Source organism: Fundulus heteroclitus, chromosome 21 (genome assembly GCF_011125445.2).
Source record: "Fundulus heteroclitus isolate FHET01 chromosome 21, MU-UCD_Fhet_4.1, whole genome shotgun sequence".
NCBI classification, from domain to species: domain Eukaryota; kingdom Metazoa; phylum Chordata; class Actinopteri; order Cyprinodontiformes; family Fundulidae; genus Fundulus; species Fundulus heteroclitus.
In genome coordinates, this window is record NC_046381.1 from 8,880,804 (window position 1) to 8,900,063 (window position 19,260).

The 19,260-nt window shown below is 40.8% G+C and overlaps 1 protein-coding gene across 2 annotated transcripts in view; it reads left to right on the plus strand.

The window, feature by feature from the left end:
• Positions 1-19,260, plus strand: part of fam49bb (family with sequence similarity 49 member Bb) — a 73,497-nt gene that overhangs the window by 30,786 nt on the left and 23,451 nt on the right. The window contains exons 3-5 of one of the 2 annotated variants that reach the window (XM_021309271.2): positions 16,325-16,402; positions 17,309-17,430; positions 18,892-18,997. In XM_021309271.2, coding sequence (XP_021164946.1) covers positions 16,330-16,402; positions 17,309-17,430; positions 18,892-18,997 — 301 coding nt within the window. In that variant the 5' untranslated portion in view covers positions 16,325-16,329. Of the gene's footprint in view, positions 1-16,319; positions 16,403-17,308; positions 17,431-18,891; positions 18,998-19,260 lie in introns of both variants that reach the window. The other variant, XM_012850045.3, reaches the window with a different exon arrangement.

Below are 19,260 nucleotides of genomic sequence, written 5' to 3' on the forward strand. Positions count from 1 at the left end.
GCACAGCTCTGACGGCGGAGCCTCAGGTGCGGCTCGGCTGGCGCCCTCCGTCGGCGTGGGGCCGTGTTTGTGGGGCCCGGGGCGGTGTGTGTGTGTGTGTGTGTGTGTGTGTGTGTGTGTGTGTGTGTGTCCTCACAGGCCGATGACGTGCTCAGATCCATTCACTAGAAATGGCCCCCGATGAATGGAGAGCTGTTTCTGAGCTGCCAGAGCGCGACCCTGTGGCGGTGCACCATGCATGGAGGATGGAGCTTAGTTAATGCAGCAGCCTGTTGTGAATAGATGCGCCGTGGATTAGGTTGCTAAGCCAGGGGGGGGGGGGGGGGGGGGGGGGGGGGGGGGGGGTGGAGCGGAGCTGGGTGGAAGGTGCCGCTTTCCTTTCCCCTCTACAAAACTGGATCCACACCGCCTCCAGCTGGCGAAGCCTTGCAGTGCAATTTCTGAGAAAAGGTTTAATTTTTGCAAATTGCTTTACTAAATATCTGCCTCAGCCAGGAATGGTGTAAAAACAGAATAATAGATGTCTAAAAGGGAGAAAAAGCACCCATTGAATAAAAGAGTCTCCTAAAATGCTGCAGATCTTGACTCAGCAGATGGCGGATGCTTTGGGCTCCACACGCGGTAATCTGAGATGATGCGTCTGAGTGCGTGTAATATGTAGAGTGGCGTGTTATGTCGGTTAAAAGCTCCTCGCCGATCAATTATTTATGCCACCGGGGGGGGGGTCCTGACACCGTGTAACTTCCTGTCCAGGTTTCTGGGAGATGCTTACAGGACCACCAGTCATTTCTGCAGAAGAAACACGTTTAGAGGAAGAAAAAAAACAAATGCAGCTTTTAGCGTGCCGCCTGTTGCGAGTCATTTATCCTGAAATGACCCCGTGTGAGGCAGTGTTCAATGACGGCGCACCAGTGCTTGTCCCTTAAGTAAAGGCTCACACTGCAAAAAAGGAACAAAAAGTAAGTCAAGTTTTCTTGAAATTACTGTATTTTTCCTTGATTTAAGCAGGTAAATCAGACTATTTGCCAATGGAGTGAGTATTTTTACCCCTAAAATAAGATAATTGGATATCCTGCACTAGAAATAAGATGATAGAGATGAAATGTTCCTAATTTAAGTGGAAGAATCTAATTCCATTGGCAAATAGTCTTATTTAGTTGCTTAAATCAAGGGAAAATACATTAATTTCAAGAAAATTTGACTTACTTCTTGCAGTGCAGAAATGGACATTTTGTACCTTTTTGGTTTTTGTTAGGATCATTTAATCCGGGGTTCCAGTGCAGTTTGGAAAAAGTCTGGGTATTGACTGAGTCCATCCCTCCCTCCCAACTGGGCTGCACAATATCTCATACATTTAGCACCATTGCAACAACAAAAGTAATCTGCACATAAAATTATAATTATTTAAGTACCATGGGTTCAGTCTGTCCGCCTGGAATATATATGGTGATACGTGTTTAATGCAGCGTAAATATTTTAGACGGTAAGGAGGTGGAAAGTTTACAAAGTCATTAAACTCCAACTAAGTTGCTTCAACAGCAGACAAGGCAATTTAGTTTCTGAGATGGAAATAACGAATGTTAATTTGTTTCCTGTACCTGGATAGACTGCTCATCATCAGCTGCCTGACTGAACCACAGCAGGAGGATAGTAACACTTTTTAATTCTTTATTTATCACAAGTTGAATAATTACCACAAAATTTCAAAAGCCTGGCCAGAACCATCTGCCATAAACTAATAGTAAATTTTAGTATTAATAACATACTCTATGTGCCAGAAACAAAATACTAATAGGAATTTGAGTCTGGATAATCAGCAATTTGGACATGAAAAGGTGCAGGAGCCCTGTTTATTCTGTTTATTTATTTAAATGTATAAATCCCACCGAGAATAAAATCTCTTTAATAAAGGAGACCTGACCAAGGTAGCACCATGAGAATATCAATATGAAATAGGTACATAGTCATAAACTATACAAACAATAAAACATTGAATAAAATATTATATTAAAAATAAAAGTTGCATGAACTCTCAGAAACGGTGACATTGTTGCACTTTAACTGCATATTTTATGATATTCCTAAAAATATTTATGGACAGGAATAGTTGTGATTTCTGAGATTTTTAAAGATTATTCCATGACCGTGTTGCATGATGGGAGAACGCCGCTTTACCTTTTTAAAGGTATGTGTGCTGAGATACAGTTGACCCTGAAAAGCTCCATAGATGAACAAAAACTTAACTGTTGCCTATGAACACCTCTTGATGTCCAGCCAACCAGCTCATAAAGAATGCAGTGGTGAATGAGTGTTTTTTGCATTTTAAATGAACCGTAGAGAAGCATGATAAGAGGCAGTGGTGGCCTACAGGTTGCAGGTTCTCCAGTCCATGGTCCCTGAGCAAGACCCTTAGTCCCTGAAAGCTCCCTGACGGCACGCAGAGACAACACTGCAAAAGCAGATCTAAAAATAAGTAAAATGTTCTTAATATTAGTGTTTTAATCATTGATTTGAGCAGGTAAATAAGATTATCTGCCAACGGAATGAGTATTTCTACCCCTAAAATAAGATAATTAGACATCCTGCACTTAAAATAAGCACTATTTTAAGTGCAAAAATCTTATTCCATTGGAAAATCATCTTATTTACCTGCTCAAATCAAGAACAAATACACTAATTTTAAAGAATAATTTACTTATTTCTAGTTCAGTTTTTGCAGTGAAACGGCTGCTCCCTGAGCCAGGGGTGCCCAAACTTTTCCTCCTGCGACCCCCAAAATAACAGTAACAGACCCCTGAACTTTAGAAGAACTCTTTCAACAAAGCAAAGTCGCTATTATAGCATTTTGTCAAGTTACATTTTGGTATTACTGGTTTTAAAAAATAAGAAACTACTAAAACTTTTTAGCACATCAGCATCAAATTATTATTAGTGGCAGGACTTTTAAAAGATTGTGACTTTATTCTTATAATATTACGACTGCAATGTTCATTTTTGTACACCCAATATTTATTATTATAATTGCCACATATTAAAAGAATCATACCAGGGTCATCGTAGATTAAAGAAAATGTAAAATATTGGCCATGGGGGACTAAATCTGCACAAAAATTTGGATATTTTGAGATTAATTTCACATATTTGCCAGAAAACAACTTTTCTCTGAGGAAAAGTCTTAAATATTTGATTAAAAAAACATAATTTTCCACAATTAAAGGCCCACATTTGCTTTATCAAAACTAAAATATTGTCTAACATCTCATCTCGTGACCCCTACTTTGGGAATGGGGTAAATGTAGAGGACACATTTTGCTGTAATGAGAAATAGAAGTTTTTATTATTAATAATTGATTGACTGCATCAAGTCTTTTCAAAGTGGAAGATGCTGCCTGGCTGTAAAGTTTATCAGTTTATCACCATAATATATAACAGAGAGAAAAATGGCTTCCACATGCTTTTTCTTTACAAAAGATCTGAAACATTTAATTTTTAAAATAAAACCACCAAGTTTTTTTGACTAAATTAGTGATATGTGCATTAAATGTTAGCCTTTCACCAATCAACAAGGCCAGGTAGTTATTTGAAGTCACACCTTCTTAACTTTTCCCGTTATTTGTGTTTAGAAGTTAGAAATTATCCATCAAGTCACCCTGAGGTTTTGGGAGTGGCTCCTGCCTTAGCGGGCGCCGTCCACCAGATGGCGCCAATCTCCCACTAAAACACAAACGCAGAGACTCTCCATCCTTCTAAAACCTAAGAGCCCCACCCAAACCCCCCGCCTGACTCACACTAAAGTAAAAAACAAACATTTAAGGCGATCTTCATCCATTTTACCTGAAATTTGAATGCGCTCTAATTTACCCCAGTTTTCCCAAAACCCTGTGATCAGGCTTAGGAGATGATTCACAGTCAGGTCAGTCAAGTAATGATGGCTCAGGGCAGTCTGTGCAGAAGAATTGGGGAGGGGTGGGGGGGGGGGGATATCTGTGTGAATGGGTTCAGGAGGACGACAGTGAGTCAATGTGCCTCCTGAACGATTTTCTGACGCTTCCCAGAAAGGAGTCAGACTCTGAAGGACGGGGCGAGGAGGGGCTTCGTTTGGGGATCAGATGGGTTAAAAGTGGTGAATCTAAGCAGGAAACTTCATGCAAACGTTATAAGTTAATATGAATGTGTTTAATGCATGATGTTTGGAGCCCGCGCGGCGTTCACACAGACGTCTGGTTTGCGTCGCTTCGTCTCTGCAAACCCATCGATCCGTAATAAAAGCCATCCAGGCTGCCGGCGGCTCCCCGTGTGTGTGTTTTTTTTTTTTTTGTTTTTTTTTTTTTGATGGGATAAAGTGTCAGAGAGGCGCCGAGAGCCTCTCTCCATTCAGCTCAGTTTCAATGGAGCCGGCGCGTTGGCAGACTTGTGTATTCGCCTGTTCCCATGGTTTCCATCTTTCATCAGGTGCTGCCCAAAAAAAAAAAAAAAAAAAAAAAAAAAAAGCTTAAGCTGAGGATGAGGAGCTGATGCTTTCATCCTCAGCTCTGATCCGCCTCTCTGGATTCATCTTCTCGTTTACTTTTTTTGTTGTTGTGATCTTGGTTCATCGTGGCGGCGATGATGTGGGGGGGGGGATATTTTTAGCATCGGAGGAAGATGACACAGCTGAGGCTGGATGTCACCTCAACATTAGTTCATGCCTCTTAGGTTTGTTTGGATGAGCCTGGATCTGGGTGAAGGAGCGGGAAGCGCTCAGGCACGGTCTGGAAAAGTCTGCAATCCAGATTTCCTTACTGTTTTAATTTTTGCACGTTCAGTATTTAAAGCCTGGACACTGTAAAAAAATAATAGAAAATCTCATGCATTTTGGAAATTTAACTACGGACCTCTGCAGTGATGAGCATGTGGGAGCCCATCAGCGCGGTACAGAGGCGTGGCCATGCAGAATAAACAGAGACCCCCACCTAAACCCAGCCTTCCCTTTTGCCCTCCAAGCCATTTTTGGTCAGCTGGCGAAGGGGGCGAGGAGAAGTGGGGGGTGTTTGTTGGCTATATTCAGGAAGTGCCCCTCCATTTTCTGCCTGTCGGATCCGGGCAGCGTCAGAGCGGCGAGCTCCGGCGGGTCCGGGTCCGGCCGAGTGGACGTAACGCGATGTGGCGTGTCACCCGGGGAATCTGGGTCAAGTTTAAAGCCGCCCCGCCTCTGCCGCAGTGCTACGCCCCGAAACCCCTCCCCCCACTCCTCCTCCTCCTCCTCTTCCTCACATCTTCACCTCACATCACCTGCATCAGGTCTGAATAATTCATGCAGACAAACAGCAGCAGTGTGCTTCCTCCTCCTCCTCCTCCTCCTCTTCGTCAAACCAGACAGTAAAACACAGACGCCGTCCTCGCTCCTTCAAACGCTCCCCTCAGGCAGCTCTCAGCCTGTCCTCGCCGGCTCCTGCTTGACACCCCCACCTCGCTGTGACTGGGAGAAGAGGAGCCCCCCCCCCCCCCACCACCCCCACCTTCATAGTAAAGCAGGGGCACGTGTATCCTCACGCTGCAGCTGAGTAGTGGAATGTCAGCAGTATCTGAGCCGCAGTGCTCACTGTCAGCTGCTGGGGGGGGGGGGGGTTAAAGCTAGGGCCATGTAGCGGTCAGACGGCATGTTTTTCAGCCCTTTATCTTTTTATTTCTAACATTTATTTGTTAGTTCCTCAAATTATTGAGGGATTGTCATTATAATAATAGAAATAATTACTATTTTGGGATTATTTAAATCAGGATTTCTGCTGAGCTGCACAGAAAAAAATCTGATCGCATTAAATCACCTCTGGAATTAAATATTCCTGACTTTACTCTCCTCTTAATCCCCCTCCTTTTTTTTTTTTTTTTTTTATAGGCACATTACCTCATCTGTATTAATGTATTCCTGCGCTCCCGCCTCCTCCTACTACTACTACTGTACTCGCGCCTCGCCCCGCCGCTCGCAGCCGATTGGCCGCTGCCGTGTTTTTCAATGGCTCCCAAATTTTTTTTTAGACTCCATGGATACAGCGAGCTGTTGGGTAGACCGGCCGTCCAATAGGAGGGCTGCGCGGGCTCCGGCTCGTCGGATTCTGCTCCTCCCGGGCCCTCCAGGAGCAGCCCTCCCTCCCCGGCTCGCTGCGAGCACGCGATGGCACAGTGGGGGGGTTCAAAACAACAACAAGGCTGTCACCGCTGTGTCAGTCTTTGATTTCGCCCCATAATCCAAATAAGCAAATTAGTTTGGCGCTTAATTGTCAGAAGTGGCTCCATTTTCATCGCATGAAGTTTGTCGGCAAAGTCAAGTCGCGTTTATAAGTCTGCGTTTTATCTAACTTAAAAGTGATTTTTTTTTCTGGGAGTTAAAGACTTGAAAAGATGCAAAATGTCGTAATTTAATCTATTTATTCTCTAATCTCTCTGTTTTGGACTTTAAAAGAAAAAAATAAAGGCCACACAGATCGCCGTCCTTAAAATGACCTAATTTCAGACGGCGCAGGGAGCCGTGGCCGCCTGAGCTGCAGTCAGCCGGCGGCAGGGAGGTGGCAGCAGAGGACCGGAGGAAAGGGCCGGCCTCCCTGGGTGTTAGGGCGAGGTCTGTGACAGATCTCGTCCCCCCCCCCCTCTCTGAGGCAGAATCAGGTGCTGCTTTCTGACAGCCAGCGAGGTGCCAGTGTGACGGCACAGTCAGACATTCAGGTCACATTAGTGCAAGGTGAACGGGACGGGGACAGACAGGGCAGGTGGGTCTCTGCAGGTGGCCTCTGAATTTTAAAGGAGGAAGCAGCCCGAAAAGAAAAATGTGCTGATGTAGAGTGTGTAGGAGAAAAAAAAATCCAATATTTTCATGTACCACATACCACATAATAAAGTAATGAGAATTATTGTCTTTTTAAATAAGACAGAACATGGGTTGAACAGAGAGACTTCTTTGCACCCTGTGCAGATCCACTTTTTGTTTCTCACTGAAGCAGCAAACTTCATGGAAAAAGTGAAATGTTTGCTGGAAAACGGTGGATTTAAAGCTGGCTTTTCATATCTTCAACCCTTTTTTTGCCGCCCCTGTTACAACTCAATGCCAACTATGATGTTGTTCTTCTTTTTTGCATTTCTTTTGGCCCTACTGACTTTTATTTGAAAGCTTGCTGACAGGAAATGAGGTTCAGCTCATAGGACAAGACATCCAGCACTGAGTCCCCTGTACATGGGTCACCCGCTCAAGTCCTTATCAAGGTTTTTGATGACATCCATATAAATACAGATTGTGGAAGAACCACCGTATTGGTTCTATTGTACCTCAGTGCAGCATTTGATACTGTTGATCATTCCATCCTGTTAGAACGCCTGGAGAACTGGGTCGGCCTCTGTGGTACAGCTCTCCACTGGTTTAAATCCTACTTAAAGGACAGAGACTTTTTTGTATCAGTAGGTAACTTTACATCAGAGATGACAAAAATCACGTGTTGGGTTCCCCAAGGGTCCATTCTGGGTCCCCTCCTCTTCAATATCTACATGCTCCCTCTAGCACAGGTAATAAAAAATAACAACATCAGCTATCATAACTATGCAGACGACACAGCTCTACATCACCATGTCACCAGGTGAGTATGAACCAGTTCAGGCACTGAGTAAATGCCTAGAAGAAATCAATGCCTGGATGTGCCAAAATTGAAGTAATAATTTTTGGACCAATAGAGGAGAGATCAAAGGTTCATCTATAAACCACTGATCAGGCCTGAAACCTGGGAGTAGTGATGGACTCAGACCTGAACCTCCAAAAGCATCTAAACACAATTACAAGGTCGGCTTTCTATCACCTGAGGAACATTTCCAGGATTAAAGGACTAATGTCTCAGCAGGATCTGGAAAAACTAATCCATGCGTTTATTTTTAGTCGAATTGATTACTGCAACGGTGTTTTCACAGGTCTGCCTAAAAAGTGGATCAGACAGCTGCAGCTGATCTAGAACGCTGCTGCCCTCATCCTCACTAGGAAAGTAGAGAACATAACCCCAGTTCTAAAGTCCTTACACTGGCTCCCTGTATCTCTGAGAATAGACTTTAAAATACTTCTGTTAGTCTATAAATCCCTAAATGGCTTAGCACCTAAATACATCACAGACTTGTTATCAGCGTATAAACCCTCCAGACCACTAAGGTCTTCTGACTCCAGCCTACTCTGCATACCTAGAACCAGAACCAAACACGGAGAAGCAGCATTTAGTTCCTATGCTCCACTTATCTGGAACAAACTTCCAGAAAACTGTAAAGGTGCGGAAAGCCTGAGTTCCTTTAAATCGAGATTAAAAACACATTTGTTTAGGATTGCCTTCAACTGTTCTAGTTAACTGAATCACCACTTTTTTGTTCTATTTTCTATCTACATTTTATTCCTACTTGCTTTTACTCTGTTTTAATTTGCTATATTTTAATCATGTAAAGCACTTTGCATTGTCCCTGTACTGAATTGTGCTATATAAATAAATTTGCCTTGCCTTGCCTTTGCCTTGCTCAACCCCTACGCCACAGCCACGCCCAACCATAGTGTTGTCTCATCCAGACTGACATTTAAGCTTACGGGAGGGGAAAATGGTCGAATAAGATCAGATTTATCAAACAGAAGACAAGTAGTCTGTGTTGGTGGCATCAAATCCTCCTATCTTGATTGCCCTGCAGGGATTGTAAAAGGTTCTCTTCTTGGACTGTTCTCCTCTAGACTTTATATCAATGCTTTTTTCAGATCTCTGCTCAAATGGTAATATTTAACTTATGCAGATGACTCGGTGATTTTTGCTCTTGCAAGATATTAATAAGAAGCATCTTTGATTCTTACTTCAGCTCTGTGGCCATGTCCACATGAAAATGGGTTTGGTTTGTCCGACAGACTTCCTGGTCCCGTCCAGACAAAGCAGCCACAAAACAGACACTTGGAACCAGGTAACCAGAGTGGGAAAGTTTGAAGCCGCCCTAATTAATTAGTATTATTTCTAATTTCTCTCCGTTGTAATTATTTAATCTCCTGTTTTTAATGTTCTCTCTGCCTGAGGCAATTGATGGAAAATTAATATATTAGTTAAACCTGGAACGTTTACTGGTTTTTAACCACGTTTAATTAAGGTTGCACCTTTCCATTTAAATAAATCAAGTCAAATCAAAACGGTGACATTTAAGTCCTTTAAAGCTTAAAGGATAAAGGGGTTCTCGGCTGTCTGGGAATGTTTGACATTTTATTGAAGCATTTCTCACATCTGTATTGGTATGGCGGTGGGAAAAAGATTTTAGATTTTAATTCACTTTGCATCTTCTTAAAGTTCTGTGCATCCATCTTTTTGTTAACCATTGAGTCCTCCGTCCATCTTTTTATCTGTACCATATTTGACACATGACTGTAGAAATATCTGCTATAAAACAAAGCTTTTTGATTTCTGCTTCGAAAATTATCCAAAATTCCCAGAGAGCTAGTTTGGGGGTTGGGTGCATATTTAATTTTGACGTAGAAAAAATGGATTTTGATTAACGATCAAAGTTTTTTGTAATTCAAATTTTTATTGATTTTCTGAACATTATCTCACATAAAACACAAATACAAAACAAAACAAAAAAGGCTGGTGCACCACCCCCCGCCCCCCAATACCCAGGGTACAGTCATATATTATATGTATGTTACAGATTAACGATCAAAGTTGAATTCTCAATGAACCCCGAGCTTCATCCTTTCAAACGTGCGCTGAGCTCTCACCACTAAGGATAACTTCTTCTTTTAATGTTTCTCTGGTTTTAACAACAAAAAAAGAAAATAAATAAAAGAAATGACCTTCTTTTTTAGCGTGGAAGAACCCGCCAGGCACCTCGCCCTTTCCATTCCTACGCTACAAATCTCAGGAATCTTAAAACCAGCCTGTCTGAACCGTCAGGCTGCTGACTGCTGAATAAATACTTTCCTCCCTGTCGTTCAGCATTAGCTGCGATGGCATGATCCAGTCCTCAGTCAGTCACTTTGGCTTTTTACCTGCCAGTCATCTCAGGTGAGTCCCCCCGGCTGAACCTCCCCGCCCCGCAGTGCTTCCTGTCTGTCTCCACCCTGTCAGCGGGGGTTAAATCTGTCGCCGCCGGTCCAGCCGGATGCCGTTTCTCCAAACAAACCCCCCCGACTTGTCACACATCTGTTGACCTTTGCCTCTTGAGAAACATCAGCTTACTTCTTTGTGAGAGTCACTGGATCAACATAGCAGAGAGCAGCGTGAGCCTGTCACTTCATGTTGCACGATTTCTATTGAAATATACATTGGGGATTACATAAACTGTATAGAGTGTGTGTGTGGGAGGACTATAGGAGGAAAGTAGACCCAGACTGTCTGCGAAAGCTGCGATAGTTTCCTTTATTCCTGCTCCTTAAAGGTCCTTGTTAGTTCAGCTTCAGCCAACTTTATAGGTCTATCAGAAAAGAGCACAACAAACAGCAGTCGTCTACCGTCACAGTCAATAAACTAGATTATGGGATTCGCTGAGGCTCGTTTGTCAGATTTAAAGTACTTAAAGCAGCTATTAAACATACTTTTCATAAAGCCCAATGTAATATTCTAATGTAAAATACAATGTTTTCAGTAGCTGCAAGGGGAAAGTAATAAGAGTTAATAGTAATAAAGGCTTGAAAACATCAGTCTGTTTAATTAATCTGTATAATGTGTTTCACCTTGTGAACTGAGTTGGTGAAATAAATTAACTTTTCAATAACAATCTAGTTTCTTGAATATAAATGTTATGTTTATTATTACCTAGGTCAAGGTACTTGGAGTTGGTGATTAAGCATTAAAGTCTCAAATCATCCCTCATTTATTTATTTTCTATCCAAGGACCCAGACGTTGTTGTAAGGTTTTAAACTGTTTCTCATCAATACTTCTTAACGCCTTCTTGTTCTTGTATTAAAAGTATAACTAAACAAATATCTGGTCCCTCCAACATTTATTTGGCATTAAAACTTTACACGATAGTAATGTTTGCAGTTTTGAAACAAAGGCTTTGATCCTGACTTTCTGAAGATCTTCTAAAGTTTGTGCCCAGACTTGGTTTTTATTTCAATCATTCATTTATTCCTTCTATGATTAAAAAAAATACACCTGAACTTAGTTGATAAACACGTAACTGGCAACTTGGCAAATAACAGATTTTTAAATTTAGCCTTTACTGGATACTCAAGGTATTCTGAGGAGTTGCCCTCAAAATTATTCACCTTTATGCTGATTATTCATTGGTTTTTATTCAAAATCACCAGAAATATTTGACCCACTGTGTGGTCATTTCCTTACCAGCTAAATAATCATTTCAGTTTAAATTGAATTTACTGGATCAGTCTGACCTGGAGAAGCTGGTTTTATCACGGCTGATGCCAAGGTCTGATTGACCTTTTCCAAATTTTAACAATTTCATTTATTTACTCTATGGAGCATAATAGATAAATTATTTTTTTTTTTATTAGTGCATCTGTAGCCTGAGCTCCCTATTAAAAATGGGTTAGGAGCAGTTTACCTATCTGGGAATGAAAATAGCTAGACATTATGAGATTGCTACATTTTTTTACATTATTATTAAGCTAATGGAGTGGTTACCCATAAGTACAACTTTGGGTGTGGTTGGCGTAAGAGTTTATAATTGTGGATTTTTGTTGGGGAAACAAAGTTTACAATAACAATATGTTGAGTTTCCCCTTTTTAAATGTAGTTACTGATGGAACCCACTAATACATAGAAAAGCCCTTAAAAAAATGAAATAATTTGCAATATCACTGATACTGTTTCAGCTTCTAAATAAATGGTTAATTTTGGCAACTAAAAAGGTATACAGTTGATAAACTTTGCTTTTAAAGAATCCTGTTGCACATCCCCTTTTAAATAATTAAAACCATTATAGGCTGAAATGGGGCTGATCTATGCTGTTAACAAAAATCCTCGAAATAACTCTGTACCACACCAACAAATTGGTATTGTTCCATGACTTTGGATAATTTGAGGTAAATATTTTGTACACAGATGTCCTGAAATGCTCAGAGGAATTTACTCTTTTTTTTTTCTCCCTGCAAGTAGTTGTTTTAACTTTAAGATTATATTCCTAAATAATTTTGGGACTAAACTTGATCAGGGTTTCCGTGTGGTAATAATGGGCATTAAAATAAATGAACTCAAGTTAAGGCCATTGAAAGGCAGTAAAGGGTAACAAACAGAATTTTACTTGGTAGTAAATATCTCATCCCCCCTTCAAAATATTCCGACATTTCTATTGATGCTGACTTTTTGTTTTAAGTTCTTTTAACTATGAAATCTTTATAAAAAATTCAAACTACGGCACAACCGGAGCCGACATTTTAGACTCTGTTGCTTCGATCTGCTGTGGTGAGACTAGTGAATCATTTCACACCTCGCCATGGGAAAATGTAAGTTTTCACGACTTTGCCTCCATTTTCTTCCCCCGGAGCTCACTCTTTCACTCTGTCACTACCCGATCCGTACCATCAGCTCATTTGCGCACGTGCGAACAGAATAACTTCCGGGTCGCCAAAAAAATAATGTAATTACGGTACTGAAAATACTTATTTCTATACTTAAATCATTAAAGAATGCTAAACTACATTGTATAGAAAATATTTAAGATTTGTCTGGAAGAAATTGATGCGTTTTACATTCTCTCCATTGTATTGCTTGACGTCATCATCGGATATGCTCAGAAGTCTGAGAATATATCATCGCATAACGTTTTGTCTGAATGTACTCTATTGGTTTTATTATTTGTTCAAACAGGACTGGGAAAAAAATATTGTCATCCTTAATAAGAAGGTGAATTTTGTTATACAAATAATCTTGTACTAAAAATTTGTTTTATTAAAAAGTTAAAACTATCGATTAAGAGTTTAGCGCCCTCTGGTGTACAAATCATGAACAAGAGAAGACCCTGTCATAAAATTACCAATTATTTATTTACAAAAACCGAACAGGGAATGGAACAAAGAACACATAACAAAGCCAAGGCATACTTTTTAAAAATGGATTTATTAAATAAATCATCATCAAATAAAAGATAAAAAAAAACCCTGATGAATATAAGAAATAAAATACGTTTCTATACTCCTAAACATGTTTTATAGCTGTTTTTTATGTACTTTAAGAAATGGTGTATATATTCTTATTCTTTCTGCTATTAAAAACACAAAAAATAAATAAAAAATACATATATATTTCTGTATTTATTTGTAAAATATGCAATATTTACGCAAATACAAAGATTTACATAAAGAAACCCCCGCCTCGAAAAAATATAAAAGAATAAAAAAGTAATAAAAACGATTGCCTACTGGAAGTTATTCTGTTCGCGCGTGCGCAAATGAGCTGATGGTACGGATCGGGTAGTGACACACCCCACCTGTCTCCTCCTTCCTGTCCAGTGTTTCCCCTGCCATTGTGTAATGGGGCGACCCGCCCTGCTACCATGACCCCTCCCCTCCAAGAAGATCGCGGCATGTAGTATATGATTAAACTTCTGCACATTAACTTTTAGCCTAAGTAGCACCAGATTGCATTCTAGACTTTTTCTGTCTCAACGTCGTCGCTCTTCTACTTTCAGCTCTCCGTGTCTGAGTCACATGGGTTCGCTTCACACTCATGTAAACTCTCACACTCCCACCTGCAGAGAACGAGCAGAGTTGCAACATATTTTCCTGCTTTGACAAACATATTTGCCTTTTTTTAAAATCCACCCAATTTCTGATGATGGCTGCGCTAAAAGCTCCCACAGAGTCGGGAATGCAAAGCGTCTACTGGCAGCGCAGACGTCAGCAGAGCCTGTTTGTGGAAAAATACGCCGGTAATTCAAGCAATAAGCACTAATATGACCAACTAGCTCGTAACCCTTGCATCAAGATTATTTCTTCGGCTTAAACTCTATTCAGACAATAATGCTCAAAATAGCACGTTCTCAACAATTAAACGAGTGTATTGAAATTTTAATTGTCCTACAAAAATAGTGTTTGCTCTGACTGTTGAACGTCACCAAATATCTGCCTTCTGGAAACAAAAATCCACCTTCCCGAGTCTGAAAACAGACGGCTGCTTAATTCTTGCAACAAAAAACAAACATTTTTGTAGACTAAACGAATGGATGAGAAACGGATCCCAAATGTAATAAAATAAACACTGAACAAAATTAGTCTAAACTCTGGCAGATCTAGATTAAGAGATTTTCATTCAATAAAGAAGTAGGAAAAAGAGAGGCCTTCAAAATATAACCATGTGTGTATATATATATATATATATATATATATATATATATATATATATATATATATATATATATATATATATATATATATATATATATATATATATATATATATATATATATATATATATATATATATATATACAGTATGAGAGAGAGAGAGACTCATATAAAGCAGTATTCTTAGATGTTAATGGAAAGTTAAGTGGAAGGAAAATATTTGCCTTGCATGTCTCCTGTCTGTTTTTCTTTCTGATTTGTATTTGTGTTTCACACTTTCTCTGCCTGTAGCCGTATTTGCATCAAATTCTCACGTGAACTTTTAAAATGTCGCAAAACGAAAAAATGTGAATCAGACGTGTTTCCATCTACTGGTTTATAGCGAATTAACCAGGCGAAGCGTAACGTTGTCACATGTTGACATTACGCTGTAATAAACAGGAAGTAGAGGTTGCTATCAGATCAGTAATGGAGCGAGGCTCTAATGAATGTGTTGCTATTCTGTCACTGATGAGACTCAGAAAAGTGTCTTCGTCGGTCCACACGTACCTGTTGTTGCTTCCAGCGCTGTTTTCGAGTGTTATGGGAACGTTCAGACAGACGCAGCCGATCAGTCATGGGAGGTAAATGTTCGCTGCATCAGAGCTAATTCTGCATTCTGTAGCGCATTCTCACTTTTACGTAAAAGTCCGAAATCAAGCGATCGTTTTTTAAGCGTTTGTTTTGTTTTTTTTAAGCAAAATTTTGAGAATTTATTTGCATTTTGTCATTCCATCAACCGTTTGTAGTGCAATACTTCAAAATGCATATTAGAAAATATTGATTGAAACAGTTTGTGTGTCTGTGTGAGAGGGAGTGAGTTTTTCTGTCCATATTTTCTCTTTTCTACTTGTCTCTAGTTGTCTGTCTCTGCTCTGCCGTCTCACTCCCCACAGCATGCTCTCTCTCGCTCTTTCTCAGTCTGACACAGTAATAATAAATGGCATCAGCTGATGAATGCTGTACTTGTAGAGATAAAAGTTTTACTACTTTTCTTAAAATTGCAATGGGTTTATCATTTTGGGGCACGTTCACTCTGCAATGTGTTATCTGGGTTGCAGGTGATGTTATTCAACGTTGGTTGCTTGATTTCCCCAAAGTTAGAGCATTTGTGGAGTTTTAATGTCATTGCATTGTGTTTATGTTCTTAAAAAAACAAAAAAAAAGAACGTCTTCTGGAAATGTCTGAAATATTATTAGTCAAGACAACATCATAGTTACATCTTCATCTAAGCGGGATAAAGTTTCGGTCAGTGCTGTTAATCCGCAGCTCCCCCCTAAAAAGGCTGCTTCTCGGTTTTGTGTTGGTAATTAAAGTGATTGTAGAGGGACTAAAATAGGTAGTATATTTAACTCTAGTATTCCAGTTTTAGTTGATGATGTGATGCTTCGTATTTTTGCCAAGCTTGTGCAGAAGTTGCTGCTGTTGTTACAACCTTACATGCACTGAGGTGTTTGATATGGATATCAAACAGTAGATGCAGAACAAGTCCGTTAGACTACCAGGTGTTGGTTCGACTCTCTTTGAAACAGAACAGACAGTTTAGTCTCTAATTAATTGTTTAATTGGACTTTGCATGGTGAATTGAAAAGGCTTCCTGATTCAGATCAGAGGTGAGATCCCTGTGGACGACGGGGACGTTTGCATACGGTTGCCAGTAAGTGCTCAGCAAATGCTGGGAAGAAGCTTAGCAAAGCAGAAAAACTCGGTTCCTGTTTTATTTTTGGGACTTACTGGTTCGACATCTGCTCAACTGAGAGGTTGAGTGCAGGAAACACACAGCAGGGTGGTCCAAAGGGAGCTGGGGGGGGGGGGGGGTGCCTACGGGCGGTGGGCACATCTGGGAAGCCGGGCGAGTTCACGCGAGCATCAGAGCGGTGAAGCAGAGCCGGAGCGAGGTGCCCGGGATACAGCGGAGCATCGACACCTGCTCATCTTAGCCGCTCCGTTCTCCCATTGATTTCTCTCCCTCTCTCTCTCTCTCTCTCTCTCTCTCTCTCTCTCCGTCAACAGGTATCATAACATGGGGAACCTACTCAAAGTTCTGACATGCACAGACCTGGAACAGGAGCCCAATTTCTTCCTCGACTTTGAAAGTGAGTTTCTTTGCAAGTAATTGCTCCCACTGCAGATATCGATCACATGAATATGTTTCCCTAGCATTATCAGCCACCCCCCCCCCCTACCACCACCCCACACCCCCGCACTCCTTAAGTCTTTTTCACCCCGATTTATCTTTTGCACAAGTTCCTCCCAGCGGCGAAAGATTCAGCTCCAGCTCCAGAGCTGCTGCACTTCTCCATCAACCTGCCTTTTTTATTTTTTTTTGCCTCCACTGCAGTGTGTGTGCGCAGAATATCAATCGGAGCCCCCAACCCCCCCCCAAAAATCTGAAGCACTGAAGTTCAGCTGCTGCATAGCCCAAGGCGCCTGAACACAGCCTGAACCTGCGCTGTACTATTCTCACACTTGGCAAACCCAGAGACTCTGTGATACCTTGGGAGGAAAGGAAAAAGAAAAAATGCTTCCTCGAAAAGCTCAGACATGAGAGAGCATCGCAGTTTTACACTTGGGCAGACGATTTGATGCATCTCTGTCAAGAAAAGCTGCTAACCCTGATTTCATTTGCAAATAAGATTATTTAAGCAGTGAAGAAACGATCGCAGGTGATTTAGACAGTTCGATGCTGGTGAATCTAATTGAAATTGCCGGCATTGTGCTCTGTATTCTGAGCCACGGGGCGTACATGAAGTCCATTTGTCTTGTCTTATCTTCCCCCGTTTTCCTGCCGCTCGGCCTGGAAAACGGGCGGCGTCAAAATTAGATTATTTCTGCTAACTCTCATTTGCATAATTGCGGAGCTGTTTATTAAACTTTCCATGATAGCTGACGATTTGATGTGTTGTTTTTTTTTTTTTTTTTAAGAACGGGTCAGGATGTGCATAGGAACAGGAAAACGGGTACGTTTGTGTTGGTGACCTCTGGTGTCGTCCTTTTTGCAGATGCACAGCCCACAGAGGCAGAGCGAGAGGTGTGGGAACAGGTGGACGTGGTGCTGCAGGACGCCAAGGGGATCCTGGATGAACTGCAGGCCTATAAAGGGGCAGGGCAGGAGATCAGAGAGGTACAGATGTTCCTGTAATCCTCCCCAGTAAAAGTAAAGTGGCGCTCTGGTCAGACGGAGAAACCGGCGTCGCTCCTCAACATGAAAACAACGAGGTAGAGGAGGCATCATGCTGTGAGGAGGCTTTTCTACATCAGAGACAGGGAGGTAAATGAGGGTTGACAGGAAGGTGGTGGAGCTAAATTTAAGGCAATTGAAGGAAAACCAGTTGGATGCTGTGAATGACTCCATGCTGGGCTGAAACTTCGACTTCCAGCACTACGACAACCCGGATTATACCACCAGAGCTATAATAGGGTGATTAGAATGGCCTAGTCAAAGTCCAGACTTAAATCCAGTTGAGACTCTGTAGCAAGATTTAAAAAAAATTATGTTCAAAGACATTAACATCCAGTCTAATGAACTTTAGCTACTTTGATGAGAGGAATGGGTAAAGATGGTAGAGACGAGCCCAGAAAAGGCTTCCAGCTGCAGCTACAACAAAAAGTGCTCCTACAAAGTGTGTTTTTATTAGGATAGAGCTGAATACACTTTTTGGATTAGTTATATTTGAAAACCATGTATTATTGTTCTTCTACTTCATACTCTTGCACTTTCATTTTTGTTGTGTCACCAAATATAAAATACATTGAAGTCAGGGGTTCTAACAGGACAAATGTATATTTTACTTTTACAAAAGCAAAACTATTAATATTTTGGTATAATCAAGGGATCTGGTCTAGCCCCTAGGTTTCATAACAAGACTGCAGTTATATCTTCCCCCAGTGCATGCTCAGTGCTCAAAACAGACATTATTTTAAAATTGTCTTGTTCTCGCCTAAACATTTGAATTGTCTGTTGTTGATTTGAAAATCAGTTTTTGTTCTGCACACGATGCTTTAAACCAGTGATTCTCAAATGTTTTCTGTTGCAACCCCCTTTGAATACGGAAAATGTTTATTCCCCCCAATCCTAACAAATTGAGTCAAAACTTTTACTTTTATCGTTTTCTGTCTTAATGCATTAAACCTGTCATTCTGCAGATTACCCAGAATCCATATATGTATATATCAATCATATGGCTTTATTTATAACGTATAACGATGGTTTCTAACAACTTCAATGTTGTAACATTGCCACACTTTAACTATATGATATTGACAACATAAATGGCTTTTGACTCGTACCTCCAGTCAGCTTTTTACTAGCTAAGAACCTCATGTGGCAAAATTAACATCTAGCCATTTATATTAAAGACATTACATTATGTTTTTTAATTTTTAGGAGTTTATTAATAGTATTCATCATACTACTGACTGCAGCTCTAGACCAAACAGCAGGGGGTGCTGTTGTCACATTTAGAATGGGTAACCCTTTAAGGGCCTGTATCTTCTGGAAAAAAAGGCATGGCTGCTTTCTCTCGCCCCCAGCTATTTGAGAAACACTTTAAGCTAACGTGTCCGGCTGTCCTTTTTCTTCCAGGCGATCCAGAATCCCAACGACGAGAGTTTGCAGGATCAGGCGTGGGCGGCTGTGGTTCCTTTGGTTGGAAAACTGAAGAAGTTCTACGAGTTTTCCCAGAGGTTAGGTATGTGATCACAGGGTTTCCTGTAGGATTTTTTTTTAACCTGTGGTGGTGTTTCTTTTTTTCTGTGTGTGCGATTTTGTTTTTTGAGGGGGGGGTGTGTGTGACATAATCATCTAATTTGAATATTTGTTCATACGTTTGACCCAGGCTGTAGGAATAAGAAGCTTTTTCAAAGACAAAAAGTGATTGAAATAAGTGATTAAATGGGTTTGGAACTACAAATGACCTTCATTTGATTTATGAATTTTAATACACTGCGTGAA